The sequence below is a fragment of the Leucoraja erinacea genome, chromosome 3, assembly GCF_028641065.1.
Source record: "Leucoraja erinacea ecotype New England chromosome 3, Leri_hhj_1, whole genome shotgun sequence".
NCBI classification, from domain to species: domain Eukaryota; kingdom Metazoa; phylum Chordata; class Chondrichthyes; order Rajiformes; family Rajidae; genus Leucoraja; species Leucoraja erinaceus.
The window spans coordinates 11,352,503-11,368,000 of record NC_073379.1 but is presented as its reverse complement, the minus strand read 5'-3'; the positions used below and the strand labels follow the sequence as shown (position 1 = coordinate 11,368,000).

The following is a 15,498-nucleotide window of genomic DNA, read 5'->3' as shown; positions in this document are numbered from 1 at the left end:
TCAATATGTGAAAAAGACATGCAAATTATTATAAAGGTTCTAATCTCCAGTGCTGAGTTTGTTGATAATGGCTAACATTTCACTTGGTTTGGTATTCCTGAATGTAACGGCTAAACAGGAAGTTTTGCTGGAAAGAATACATGTTTATGACAGACCTTATCTTTGAGGATCGCTCCCAACTTCACTGACCGCCTCTTTTTTTCTACCCCTTGCAACATTCAAACCTTCAAATACCCTCGTGAACCACATTAATCTTACCTCATACATTATACAATAGACAATAGGTGCAGGAGCAGGCCATACAGCCCTTCGAGCCAGCACCGCCATTCAATGTGATGATCATCTCAAATCAGTACCCCGTTCCTGTCTTCTCCCCATATCCCCTGACACCGCTATCTTTAAGAGCACTATCTAGCTCTCTTGAAAGTATCCAGAGAACCTGCCTCCACCGCAGGTTCTCTGGAGGCAGAGAATTCCAGACTCACCACTCTGTGTGAAAAAGTGTTTCCTCATCTCAGTTCTAAATGGCTTACTCCTTATTCTTAAACTGTGGCCCCTGGTTCTGGACTCCCCCAACATCGGGAACATGTTTCCTGCCTCTAGCGTACGTACATTACATACGCAAGCAACAATATATCTATTAAGTTAATGCATAATTGTTAATTAAGACTGTTAATTTTCCAAATCCCCAAAAAACACCCCCATTAGACTTAAGGCGATGTCAGGTTTACTCTTTTCACGGGTCTGATGTAATTACTGTGACTGCTTCCCCTGGCAGCAACATATCGAGTCTTTTAACTTTCTATTGACATTTTTGGTAAAATGGTAAAGCAGTCAAGCTCAGATTCTTCCCAACAGAAATTGCTTTGTTTGCCGTTGTCTCATTTTATTTACTTCCCCCTACCCCTCCTTCAATTACGCTTGTTCCTCTTCCATCCTGTTCCCTCTATAACCCAATTACAGTTTACATTCCACCCTTGCCCAGCAAAATCAAGAGAGCAGTTCAGCCAGTTCAATGCTTCGCCACAATTCTCTCATATCACGGCTGTTTCAAACCTATTTTTTCCCAATATTTAATAATTCCATAATGCTTCTCTACATACCCCAAATTTATTTATTCACCTTAATGTTTAAAGCTTCAATTATCCTGTCATTCCTACATTTTAATGGAGAATATTACAAAGTTATTTGCTGAAAAAACTTTTCCTAATTTTGTTCCCAAATAGCCACGGTCTAATTTTAAAAATGTATCCCACTATTTTTTGTTTTACTCCATTGGAAATTGTTTCTTTATATCACTTTTCTTTAATATTTTAACTAACATGATCATATTGCATGTCAACCGCTTGCGGTGGGAGCATCCTGAGGAGTAGCAGCCAGAAGAACGATGACCCGCCTGGAGTGCCCAGCTCGCCTCTGCCGGAGACTCGCAGTGGACCTGTATCACAGACGGAAACCCACCTGGAAGGCCCGGCTCGCCCGCCAGAGTGGAGAGAACGGTGGGTCTGTAAGCAGATCGGCAGTGGGAGGGAGTACACTGCATCAACAGTGGAGTGGGCCTCTGGAGGCCCTGCAGCAGCCTGGGACTCCAAGAAGCCAAGCACGTGGACTCCATGCGACATGCAGCAACACAGAGGACACCAAGTCGACGCTTGGCCAGGCCGACCTTGCTACCGCCGCCAGGACAACGGGCCTTCATGGTCAGGTCAAGTATCAAAGGGCACCAAACTGGCGACTCTGTATACTATCTCAGTGAACTCCTGCTATACACCTAGACCTAAGCGAAGATGCTTACTAATAAGCATCTAAGTAGTTCTGTACAGAGATACTTGTACTCAACTGTATATGAATTCCACTGTACCTTGGTACATGTGACAAATAAGTAAAGTACAAAACATGCAGAATCCTTAAATTGATCCTCAAACAAAGCTCTGAACATTAATAGACCATTATCTGTTTATTTGCACTATATCTGTTTATTTATTCATGTGTGTGTATATATTTATATAATGGTATATGGACACACTGATCTGTTCTGTATTCATGCCTACTATATTCTGTTGTGCTGAAGCAAAGCAAGAATTTCATTGTCCTATCTGGGACACATGACAATAAACTCTTGAATCTTGAATTGTACCTTAAATTGTAAGGGAATTCTGATGAATCTGCCCTACTCCCCTCAAAGGCCATAATTAGAGAGCTGCACAGCACAGAAACAGGCCCTTCGGCCCACTCGTCCATGTCAACCAAGTTGGCATTCTGAGCTCATCCTATTTGCTTGCATTTGCCTCATGCCCCTCTATACCTTCCTATTCATACATGTCCAAATGTCTCCCGTAAATCATAATTATATCTGCCTACCTAGCCTGCTCTGGCAGTAATAAATATCGTCCTAAAATCTCCAAGTTAATTTTGTTGATTCACCCGGGGTCTGACCAACATTATATATTACCAAACCACAGGCCGACACTCGTTCTTTAGGTTTATTGGCTGCGTACAGCGGAAATTTGTTTTGCATGCTATCCAATCAGATAATACCATATACAAATACTATCAACACATACTCATGTACAATAGGTAGACCAAAGGGGAAGATATTCTGCAGAGTGCAGAATATAATTCTCAGCATTGTTACACATTGCTGAGACAAACACGCGACAAAGTCCAATGTCTACAATTTCTTAGTCCTGGGCAGAGCTGTTCCCAAACCAAGCTGTGAAGCAACCTAACAGTATGCTTGCTATGGTGCATCTGTAGGGGATTGTAAGTCATTGGAGACATGCCGAATATCCTCAGTCTCCTCAGGAAAGAGGTGTTGGCGTGCCTTGGCTATTGCATCAATGCGGTTAGTCTATGACGGATCATTGGTAATATTAACACCAAGGAACTTAACCATTTCCACTTTGGCACCATTGATGCTGACTGGGCCATGTGCTCCATGGGCTTCCTACAGTCGTTAGTTAACAAGCTCTTTCACCTTGCGGGTGGAGGGAGAGATTATTGTCCTGACAGATTATTGTCCAGTCTAAAGAAGGATCTGGACCGAAACCTCACCTTTCCCTTTGCTCCAGATGCTGCCTGACCCGCTGAGTTTCTCAAGCATTTTTATCTACCTTCAATTTTTCCAGCATCTGCAGTTCTTTCTTAAACATTTTGTCTACTCTACTGCGAAATCTCCTCAAAGTATGCCTACTTTGAAGAAGTTCTCCTCCTCTCTCCAAAGACAGTTTAACAACCTCCTCTCTCATTGACCCCCCCTCTGTGATTCCCCCTTCCCTCCAACTCTACGAAGTCTGTTGAAGGGTCTCGACCCGAAACTTCACCTTTTCCTTCGCTCCATAGATGCTGCCTCACCCGCCGAAACTCTCCAGCATTTTTATCTACCTTCATTGTCCTGAAACATGTAACTAAGTTTTCTATCTCCATCCTATACTTCATCTCTACATTGTTCATGATTCGGTGCACCACGTGGTGTCATCTGTAAATTTGTAGATGGAATTAGAGCCTAATTTGGTTGCACAGTTATGAGTGTATTGAGTATATAGTAGGGGACTGAGAACGCATTATGTTGAGAACTGTGGAGTGCATCTCCTGTCAGAGCCATTTTACTTTGGCACCAGGATGACAGTGGTCTTTTTGAAAAAAGATTTCAAGATCTGCCGATTCTTGCATCAAGATTTGCAGATCCTTGTGTCAAACACAACATTTTCTATTTATTTTCTGTTTATTTTCTCTTTTGCACTATCTGATGTACTTATCTATTGTATGATTGCCCTGGTTAGTTTTTTTTAAACCTGCATCTCAATACATTTGTCAATAACAAAATACAAACATAAGAAATAGATGTTGGGATAAGCTTCGAGCTCTCATACCATACCTACTGTGTCATTAAAGCTATCAAAGGTTTTCACTGTACCTCGATACATGTGATAATTAACTAAACTGATATCACTGCTGATATTCAGCATCTGCAGTTCCTTCTTAAACATTTTGTACCATAGATGCTGCCTCACCCGCCGAGTTTCACCAGCATTTTTGTCTACCTTCGATTTTCCAGCAACTGCAGTTCCTTCTTTAACATGTTGTCTACTCCACTGCGAAATCTCCTCAAGATATGCCTATTTTGAAGAAGTTCACCGGGTTTTGACCAGAAACGTTGCCTATTTCCTTTGCTCCATGGATGCTGCCTCACCCACGCAGTTTCTCCAGCATTTTTGTCTACCTTCACTGCTGATCGTTCACCATTGCAGGGGCGGAAAACCCCAGGGGGGCCAGGGGGGACACGTCCAATCCGTTTTGAGAGGTGGGGGACGATCCTCACCATTTTTTGTAATCCGGAATTTAAAACCCGGTGAAATCTGTTTACCGCGAGACAGTGGGGATGGGGCTGATGATCAAGGGCGCTGATTGGACGAGAGAGACATCGGTCAGCAGGCAATGGGGGTGATTGGAGGAGGGAGGTGTCGGTCAAAGAGAAAATAACGGGGTGGGACCGAGGACAGAGCGTGGTGATTGGAGGAGGGAGACGTCCTGGTGGGAACGACGGCCAGCACGGGAAAGCAGCGTTAGCTCCACGGCTCCGGACTGGTGTCCCGTCAGTCCAGGCAGGGCTGTAGGTTAACCGGCGAGACAGGCAGAATTGAGCTGCATCTAGCGCTGCTTCTCTGCGTTGGCCGTAAACCTGGGCCGTCGTTCCCGGAATTACTGTCCACAGGGCCCATAGCTGAAGCCTCCAATGCCTCGCGTGCGTGTGAGTGTATGCAGGCACGCGCGGCCGCCAATAAATTATGCCCCCCCCCCCATGTTTTGATAGCGATTTCCGTGCCTGCGCCATTATCCCCATGTCCCCGCTTTCCTTAACAGACAGAGCTATACAGCGCAGGCAAAGGCTCCATTGCCCATCGATATGGATCCACAATACCATAGTATCAATAATCTATTTATAATTCCAGCTACAGTACATAGAATTATTTTGTTCTTAATATACAAGTAACTAAGCCGCACACCAATTTCTTGAGTACTAAAGTCCACAGGTTCAAAACTAGAAATTTCAGCTCATTTACCTGAATGGCCAACTGCTGAGTTTGGGATTGTGACTGGTTTGAGGTAAGTCAGCCCGGTCAAACAACAGCTCTGCACCTACCCATAAAAACGTTGCAACCTTCAATATATTCACCTCTCATTCTTCTAAACTCAAGATTGTATTCAAGAAAGTGAATCTGCCCAGTCCATCACACAGAGTCATTGACTCGATCTACATTTCACATTGCGTCGAGACATTGCTGATCGTTCACCATTGCAGGGTGCAAGTCCCACCATCATTCCTTTTTCTTCCCACTCCCATTGGACAGGAAATTAAGCTTGAAAGAGTGCACCTCCAGACTCGGAAACAGCGTTTTCCAGTTATCAGACTTCTCATTGGACCTCGGATAAGCAACTGTACAGACAAATTATCCAATCCACCTCATTGCAGATATTGGACCTTTACTCTGGAACTATTTGCTAAAATGCTGTGAAACTATATCTTGCACACTGGCATCTTTCCCTTTGCTCAACCTTTTAGTCCTTGTGTTTGCTTGATTGTATTAGTTTTAGTTCAGTTTAGATACAGTTTAGATATAGTTTAGAACAGGCCCTTCGGCCCACCGGGTCCACCAGCGACCCCTGCATATTAGCACTATCCTACACACAGTAGGGACAATTTATACATTTACCAAGCTAATTTACATACATACCTGTATGTTTCCAGAGTGTGGGAGGAAACCGAAGATGTTGGAGAAAATTCACCCAGTTCACGGGGAGAACGTATAATCAGACAGCACCTCGAGTCGGGATCCAACCCGGGACTTGCGCGCCGCAAAGCAGCAACTCTACCGCTATGCCACCGTGCCGCCCTATTCATATATAGTATTAAAGGATTTGATTGGATAGAATGGAAACAAAGGCTTTTCACTGAACATTGGTACGCATTATAATAATAAAGCTAAGCCGACTAACCAAGTTAACATCATCTCTTTGTACAACTACTCGCCATCCCAAAGAACAGAAAATACTCAAATAACTCAGTAGGTCAAGAGAATCTGTGGGAAAAAAAAGTTGACGTTTCAGATGCAACAAGGCCATTATAGAAACGGGAACTGCAGGTGCTGGTTTACAAAAAAGACAAAGTGCTGGAGTAACAACAGATCAGGCAGCATCTCTGGAGAACATAGGTGATGTTTTGGGTTGGGACCCTTCCGAAAAGCTGTCTGACTTGTTGAGCACTCCAGCACTTTGGGTCTTTTTTTTTTAAACAACCAAAGCATTAACATCTTTTTTTTTTAAAATGCTACAAAACCTGATAACTGCAACAATTTCTCCTTTTATTTCAGATTTCCAGTATCTACAATGTTTTTATTTTTATTTCAGAGGCACCAAGAGGCCTTGAGTAGAAACCATCACTCTATAAGCAACAGTATCTATCGCTGAAATATTGCAACATAGAGTGGATGCAGACATTTCAATTGCTTTCTAGATTATTTTCAACACAAGTATAAAAAACAAGAAAGCTCCAGCCTGCAAGCCTCAAAAATAGCTATTTGAGGTGGGTGGTTACAATATTTTTCTCAATGTAGGGGAGCCTAAAACTAGGTTTAAGGCATGAGGGGATTTAGAAAGGATCCTGGGCATTTTTTCCACTCACATGAGATGGTACGTTTATGGAACAAGCTGCCAGAAGACACTGTGGATGTGGGGACAATTACATTGTTTAAAAGACATTTAAACAGGTAAACAAATAGAAAAGACTTGTTGGGATATGGGCCATATGCTTGCAGATAAGCCCAAGAAGACATCTTGGTCAGCATGGATGAGTTGGACCGAAGGACTTGCATCCAAACATTTATTTCTATGAATCATAATCCCAGTCAAACAGCCCTATAAGATAATAGATCGGCAAATTGCACATTTCTGCTCAATCGCTAGTTTATTGGAGTTCAGTAGTGTTATTGGTTCAGTAGTGTTAATACCAAAACAGAATCTTATTTAGATGTTCAATGACAATAATATGTGGGGCGACAGGTGTGTGCAGGGTAGGGTAGTGAAAGGGAGTATTATAGGTTAATGCAACATTTCTTAAAGGTTCAACTGGGAAATACCAATAAAGGCTAACATTTAGAATCACCCTACCGATTGACAACCTGAGTCATAGCAATATCAGGATCACATCAAAAGGTGAACTGGACCGTTCAAAGCAAGCTCAGATGGCAATACTGAAATATCTCCGTATCTGTACACATTGATGTCAGTTTAATATTAATGCAACTAGTATAACCATATAACCATATAACAATTACAGCACGGAAACAGGCCATCTCGGCCCTACAAGTCCGTGCCGAACAAATTTTTTCCCCTTAGTCCCACCTGCCTGCACTCATACCATAACCCTCCATTCCCTTCTCATCCATATGCCTATCCAATTTATTTTTAAATGATACCAATGAACCTGCCTCCACCACTTCCACTGGGAGCTCATTCCACACCGCTACCACTCTCTGCGTAAAGAAGTTCCCCCTCATATTCCCCCTAAACTTCTGTCCCTTAATTCTGAAGTCATGTCCTCTTGTTTGATAGTGCTCAAGGCAAGTTTATTCTTGCTAATTGTAAATGTACCCCCACCAATCGAATCGCAGAACTCTTATTGTCTAATTGCTGTGTATAAAAGGAACCTTCTAATAATATACCACCAGCAATGAATTACTGAGAAAGTCCAGTTAATTATACAGCATGTGTTTGCCACCTAAACATCCCACTGCCTTAATCAAAACATGTTGGGGAAAAAACAGGTCCACCATTAACTTTTAATTACACTTGAAATATTAAACTGTTTGCCTTTTATCATTGAGAAATCCAAGCTTTGTTTTCCTTTCAGAGTACCAGATCTCTTAATGCTATGTATACCAGTAGAAAATCTATTTCAAAATAGCAACATCCTAACTGGTATTGACTCAGTTGAACATGCAATACACGGATGTCTAGAGCAGACAACGGGGGTGGTGGAAAAAAAGTATAGATAACGATGGGAACTGGAGCCTTTTCTTCCAACTTTGGCTTGCGTCTATAGTCGCGTCTAAACAATGAAGTTATTGCAAAATGGGGGACATTCAAGCGTGACAGAGGGGGAGAGAACAGTGTGCAAAAGGCCACAACACTGCAATCAACTACACAGTGTAACACAGAATAAAGGGAACTTACCAGCGGCTGCTAATTCTACCAAAGTCAAAAAGTAAAATTTTGGTCGGAAAAAGACAGACCACAACTGGCCATGTTCACGACCAAAATAGGATAGAGAGACTGGGTCGGCACTCGATGAGGGCCCGAGGCTTTCAGCACAGATCAGCGGCCTCCGGGGCTGGTGGTGCCGCACACACCGGTGTTAGCCTAGGTCCCGGCACCGGCTCGGCCCTCAAGACATGGCTGACCCAGAATCTTATCCTCTCTCTCCACCCGGCGCTCATCCACATAAGAAAGGCAACACAATTGCAAAGGGAATGTGACAGGAAAACATCTGCCGGCCCACAAACCCGAAAGCAACTGGGTCAACAAATGAGAAGGCTGAGGCACCAGATAGGAGCGGGCGGACACAGACAGTGTCGCAGGCAGATAGGCCAAACGTTGGGTCAGACAGGCCCCAGGGTGGCACAGGGAGCCGGACCGGGCTCCCGCTCCGCCGATGTCAGTGCTGGGCATTGCAGCAGGGCTCCCCTTACGGCTGGAAGGTCATCAGCCCTGACTGACTTACTGACTGGCTCCCTGGCACCAGGAGAAAGGCAGCAGCTGGGCAAGCCTGAGCTGGCACAGGGAGACAGACCTGTATTTAATCACAGGACATGGAAGCCCCCACCACCGTGTTTCACAGATGAGGTGGTATGCTTTGGATCTAAGTTCATTTTCGTCTCATCTGTCCACAAGACCATTTCCCAGAACTGTGGTTGCATTTTAAGTACTTCTTGGCAAACTGTAACCTGGCCATCCTATTTTTACAGCTAACCAATGGTTTGCGTCTTGCAGTGTAGCCTCTGTATTTCTGTTCATGAAGTTTTCTGCGGAGAGTGGTCATTAACAAATACACACCTGAAGAGTGTGTCTGATCTGTCGGACAGGTGTTTGGGGATTTTTCTTTATTATAGAAATAATTCTTCTGTCATCAGCTGTGGAGGTCTTCCTTGGCCTGCCAATCCCTTTGCGATTCGTAAGCTCACTAGTGCTCCCTTTTTTCTTAATGATGTTCCAAACAGTTGATCTTGGTAACCCTAAGGTTTGGCTGATGTCTCTAACAGTTTTATTCTTGTTTCTCAGTCTCGTAATGGTTTCTATGACTTTCATTGGCACAACTTTGATCCTCATGTTGATAAACAGCAATAAAACTTTACAAAATGATGGAAAGACTGGGTGCTGAGAGCTTTCTTATACCTGCATTAAGGCATTTAAACACATTAGTGGGCCTGATCTCAGACAACGACGAGAAGGCCTACCCCGCGGGAGGAGGTGGCTGGTCTAGCACTCTGGTGCCAGGATAACAGCCTCCTCTTGAACATCAAAAAAACGAAGGAGCTGATCATGGACTTTAGGAGGGCACATCATCCGAGGACGTACACTCCATTGAGGATAAATGGGGATCCTGTGGATAGGGTGAACTGTTTTAAATATTTGCGAGTCTACATCTCCGAGGATATGACATGGGCATCACACGCCTCAGCACTCGTTAGTAAGGCAAGGCAGCGCCTTTACCACCTCAGGCAATTGAGGAAATTCAGAGTGTCTCCGAGGATTCTCCAGTGCTTCTACGCAGCGGCGGTGGAAAGCATCTTGTCCGGGAACATTACCATCTGGTTTGGGAATTGCTCTGCCAAGGACAAGAAGGCTCTGCAGAGAGTAGTGCGTTCGGCCGAACGCACTACTCCCCTGCAGGAACTATACATCAGGAGGTGCAACTCCAGAGCCAACAATATCATGAGAGACCCCTTCCACCCCTGCAACGGACTGTTCCAGCTGCTACAGTCAGGCAAACGCCTCCGTTGCCATGTGGTGAGAACGGAGAGGTTGAGAAGGAGTTTCTTCCCAGAGGCCATTCGAACTGTAAACGCCTATCTCACCAGGGACTAACTCTACTGAACGTTTTTCCTTCCATTATTCATTATGTAAAAGAATATGTGTGTTATGATTGTGTTTATAGTTTGTTTGGTTGTTTGTCTTTTGCACAAAAGTCCACGAGCATTGCCACTTTCATTTCACTGCACATCTCGTATGTGTATGTGACAAATAGACTTGACTTGACACCTGAATAATTACAAATGCCTGTGAAGCCCTGTGTCCCAAACATTAAGGTGCCCTGAAATATGGGGGGGGGGGGGGGGGGGGGGGGGGGACTGTGTGATGGTGAAACCAAAATGTATAAAAATACCCTTTAATAAAATCTGACAGTGTGCACTTTTACCATGTGATATTTTTTCAATTACAAATCTCAATTTCTGGAGTAGAGAGGCAAATAAATAAATTATGGATCTTTGTCTCAAACATTATGGAGGGCACTGTATACACCACTCTCTGAAAAATTGCCCCTCTGGTTCCGCTTAAATATTTTCCTCTAACGTTATAACAGTGCCCTCCATAATATTTTATGTGGATTTGTCAATGACCACTGTCCACAGAAGACTTCATGAACAGAAATACAGAGGCTACACTGCAAGATACAAACCACTGGTTAGCCGCAAAAATAGAATGGCCAGGTTACAATTTGCCAAGAATACTTAAAAGAGCAACCACAGCTCTGGAAAAAGGTCTTGTGGACAGTTGAGAAGAAGGTTAACTTATATCAGAGTGATAGCAAGAGCAAAGTATGGAGGAGAGCAGGAACTGCCCAAGATTTAAAGCATACCATCTCATGTGCGAAACACGGTGGTGGGGGTGTTATGGCGTGGGCATGTATGGCTGCTGAAGGTACTGGTTCACTTATCTTCATTGATGATACAACTGGTGATGGTTGTAACATAATGAACTCTGAAGTGCATAGACACATCCTATCTGCTCAAGTTCAAACAAATGCCTCAAAAACTCATTGGCCGGCAGTTCATTCTACAGCAAGACAATGATCCCAAACATACTGCTAAAGCAACAAGAGTTTTTCAAGGCTTAAAAATGGTCAATTCTTGAGTGGCCAAGTCATTCACCCGAGCTGAACCCAATTGAGCATGCCTTTTATATGCTGAAGAGAAAACTGAAGGGGACGACCCCCCAAAACAAGTATAAGCTAAAGATGGCTGCAATACAGGCCTGGCAGAGCATCACCAGAGAAGACACCCAGCAACAGGTGATGTCCATGAATCGCAGACTTCTTGCAGTCATTGCATGCAAAGGATATGCAACAAAATACTAAAATTTCATTTACATGACATTGCTGTGTCCCAAATATTATGGTGCCCTGAAATGGGAGGGGATTATGTATTAAAAAAGCTGTAATTTCTACATGGTGAAACCAAAATGTCCCTTATTAAAATCTGACATGTACTTTAACTACATGCAATTTTTTTTCCATTACAAATCTCGAATTGTGGAGTACAGAGGCAAATAAATAAATGATGGGTCTTTGTCCCAAACATTATGGAGGGCACTGTGTGTCCTCTAGCTTTGGATTTCTCTACCCTGTGGGAAAGACTGGGTAATCACTTTATCTCTGTCCCTCAAGAATTTATAAATCTCCTACCCTCACATACGCTCCAGGGATATCCAGTCTTTCCTTACAGCCCAACCTTCCAGACCCCGCAACATTAAATCATTTTTGCATCTTTTCCAGTTAATGACCTCCTCCAAAAACAGAGCAACCCGAACTGTACATAGTACTCCATATGCGACCTTACCATCTGCAACAGTCATACAGCACAGAAACACAACCTTTCGATCCAACTGGCCCATACCAATCAATGCCACATCCAAGCTTGCATCTCCCTAAACCTTTCATATTCATGTACTCGTCCAAATGTCTTATAAATGCTATTATAGAACCTGCCTCAAATACCTCCTCTGTCAGCTCATTCCATTTACCCATCACCCTCTGTAAAGTGCCATGATGTCCCAACTCCTGTACTCAACACACTGACTGATGAAGGCTAGCATGCTAAACACCACCTTCACCTTCCTGTCCACCTATGTCAAGTCAAGTCAAGTGTGTTTATTGTCATGTGTCCCTGATAGGACAATGACATTCTTGCTTTGCTTCAGCACAACAGATACTACTATAATACTACTACTTTGTGCAGGAAGGAACTGCAGATGCTGGTTTTTACCAAAGATAGACATAAAATGATGTAGTAACTCAGCAGGACAGATAGCATCTCTGGAGAGGAGGAATGGGTGATGTTTCGGGTCGAGAGTCAGAGGAGAGGGAAGCTAGGGGTTTGGAAGGGTAGAAAGAGAATATAAGGTGTGAAAACAACCGATCAAAGCAGATGATGATCAAGAAAATGTAGAATGGTCCATTGTCGGCTGAATGGAAGCTGACAACGAACATACAAACAGTAAAATTAATCAGGACAGTGAAACTAGTCTACTCTGACCTTTCTGTCCTGGGCCTCCTCCACTGTCAGAGCGAGGCCATACACAAATGGGCGGAACGGCACCGCCTATTTCGCTTGGCAGCTCACAACCCAGCAGTATGAATATTGATTTCTCTAACTTTTGTAACTCTTGCTTTCCCTCTCCCTCCCCCACTCTAGTACTCCAACTAGTTTCACTATCCTCTTGATTAACTTTACTGATTGTATGCCTCGTTGTCACCTTCCCCTCAGCCAACAATGATCATTGTTTGTTTTGATCTGTCGTTTTCACACCTTACATTCTCTTTGTACCCTTCCATATCTCTGCTTTCCCTCTCCGTGACAATCAGTCTGAAGCAGGGTCTCGACCCAAAATGTCATCCATTCCTTCAGGGATGTCCCGTTGAGTTCTCCAGCATTTGTGTCTATCTATAATGCTGCCTTCATGGAAATATGTATCTGCACCCCTAGGTCTCCCCAAGGCCCAACCATTTACTGTGCAAATCCTGCCCTGCTTTGTTTGTCTTATCAAAAGCGTAACAATCTGTTAGTGTTCTAGCCACTGCATTTGAGATTGTCAGTTTGGAATTGCAAATGTTGTTTCATTATTTTATTTTAAAGAAATTCCCCGTGGTACAGTCGGATCAAAATTGTGACTTGGAATCAATCGATGAGCCATTTGTCCAGTAGCAGAGACAAAGAGGGGTCCACACTGGATTACAAATTAAAGGCGTATTAAAGTTAAAGATTCGAAACAATTGTTTCTGATAACATCAAGGTCCCATCAGCTACAGTAGTGACAGTGCAGAGTGGCCCGTGACTGCATTTGTCAAATATATTTTTGTGACAATGAATGTAGGTTACGGGTTTGTTTCCCCTCAGTGGGCAGGAGAATGCACCTAAAGGATGTTAAATAATCCATTTTATCACAGCAAAGAAAACTGAAGCCACCATCAGCACAATAACAGGTTTGCTATTTGAAGCTACTTGCACAGTTTAACCTCAAGAGGAAACTGAGGAAAAATTGGAAATATTCATTTTACTGGATTTGGACATCAGTGGCATTATTTACTGCCCTTTCCCAATTTGTAATTGACTTACTTCCTAGGCTATTTCAGAGGGCATTCAAGGATCAATCACATTGGCAGATTTAGAATCGCATGTAGGTCAGACCAGATAAGGACCACAGTTTCTCCTCCAAACGACGTCAGTGAACCAGATGGGTTTAAAGCCAAGTCATCATTATTAATTACTTTTTAAAATATTAAAAGATACATGGTAAAGATGGATGGAAAATCACAGGACAGTTATGTACAGGGTACTGTGGGGAAGGGGTAAGAGCATGCCCGCACTGTGAAGGTAACTCATGGATTATGGTACCCACAGGTGGGGAGACAACGTGGAATGATCATCCTTGCTTGGACAACAGTCCAACATACTGAGTGCGACAATGAAATAAAATTCGAGGCAATTGGAGGCTTCTTTCCCAGAGTGAGATGGTAGTGTTGTCTAAATGGTGAAAATTCATCCAGCACATTCACCCCTCTCTGCCTGCCACCATTCCAAAACCTTCTCCCATCCACCAGCAGCTTCATAGTCATTTGCTATTATCCGTGTCCATTCCCCCTCATCCCAATCGACAGTTTGTCCTTTCCCCCCAGCATCCTCCATCTCTTTACACTCGTTGCCTTCAGCCCTTTCACAGCAATCACGTTTTGCCATGACATGCCACTTCACTCTTCTTCCCCCTCCCCTTCCTTCTCTCAAGTTCAATAAATCTTCAACCCTGTTCCCATCACAACCTTGTTCTTCCTCTTGTTCCCCCATATCCCTCTTGATTACCTCCCCTCCCACCCTACCCACACCCTCCTCTGCTCCCCTCCTCACTCATCCCACCACCCTCTCCTCTCATCCCATCTCTCAACCCATCCAAACCCCTCCCTCTCCCCCTCCCCCCCCCTACTCCCCCCACCCCATCTCCTTTCCCCCCTCCCTCTCCTCCTCATCCCCTCCTCCTCTCTCTCTCCCCTCCTTCCCCTCTTCCCCCCTCCCTTTCTCCTCTCTCCTCTCGCATCCTCCCCCCCACCTCCCTACCCATCCTCCGCCTCGTCCTTCCCCCCTCCCCCCCTCTCTCCTCCTCCTCCCCTCTCCCCCACTCCTCAACCGCCGGAGCTCGTCCCACCGGAGCCGTTGGTGTTTGCCGCGGGTGTCAGTGCGAGGGGCGGCGGCCGGAGTGGAGCTGAGCTCCCCAGGTCACCTCAACCCAGCCCGGTGCGGCCCGGCCCGGCGCAGCCTCCCCTCGGCCAGGCAGGGTGGGCACGCCCCCTCCCCTCTTTGCCCCCTTCCCTCCCTCCCTCTTACCCCGGCTCAGGTCGAGCGGGACGTTCTCCTCGCCGCTGTCATTCCGCCCTGTGGACGTGAGGAGAAAAAACACGGCGGGTCAGCAACGGTTGACGGCGCGGCGAGTCGGTGAGTCGGCGAGTCGGGGGGCGCTCGCATCGCGTCGGTGTTTTATTAACCGCCACCCCCCGAGACCGCGGGGCCGGGGCGAGGAGGCGAGGAGGTTGGCGAGGGGAGGGGAGGGGAGGCCGTGGGCGCGTTACCTCGGATGCGGAGACTCCTGGCGGAGCAGCCGCGGACACTGGCCGCCATCTTCACCCACTGCCGGGCATTGGGCGGGCGGGCGGCGCCGCTCTCGCGAGAACAAGGCCAACCCGCGCAGACAGACGGACGGACAGACAGGCGGAGCCGGCGGCCCGGGGAGGAGGGGCTTAGTGTAGGGGGTGGCTTGGTGTAGGGGGCTTAGTGTAGGGGGTGGCATGGTGTAGGGAGTGGCATGGTGTAGGGGGCTTGGTGTAGGGGTGGCTTGGTGTAGGGGGGGGGCTAGTGTAGGGGGTGGCATGGTGTAGGGGGTGGCTTAGTGTAGGGA

At 45.3% G+C, this 15,498-nt stretch overlaps 1 protein-coding gene across 3 annotated transcripts in view; it reads right to left on the bottom strand.

Moving 5' to 3' along the window:
* rictora (RPTOR independent companion of MTOR, complex 2 a) overlaps positions 1-15,264 on the bottom strand; it is a 128,366-nt gene extending 113,102 nt beyond the window's left edge. For all 3 annotated transcript variants that reach the window (XM_055632066.1, XM_055632068.1, XM_055632069.1), the window contains exons 1-2: positions 15,173-15,264; positions 14,931-14,978 (exon numbers count right to left, since the gene is read on the bottom strand). In XM_055632066.1, coding sequence (XP_055488041.1) covers positions 14,931-14,978; positions 15,173-15,221 — 97 coding nt within the window. In that variant the 5' untranslated portion in view covers positions 15,222-15,264. The remainder of the gene's footprint in view (positions 1-14,930; positions 14,979-15,172) is intronic.
* Positions 15,265-15,498: the final 234 nt, after the last annotated feature.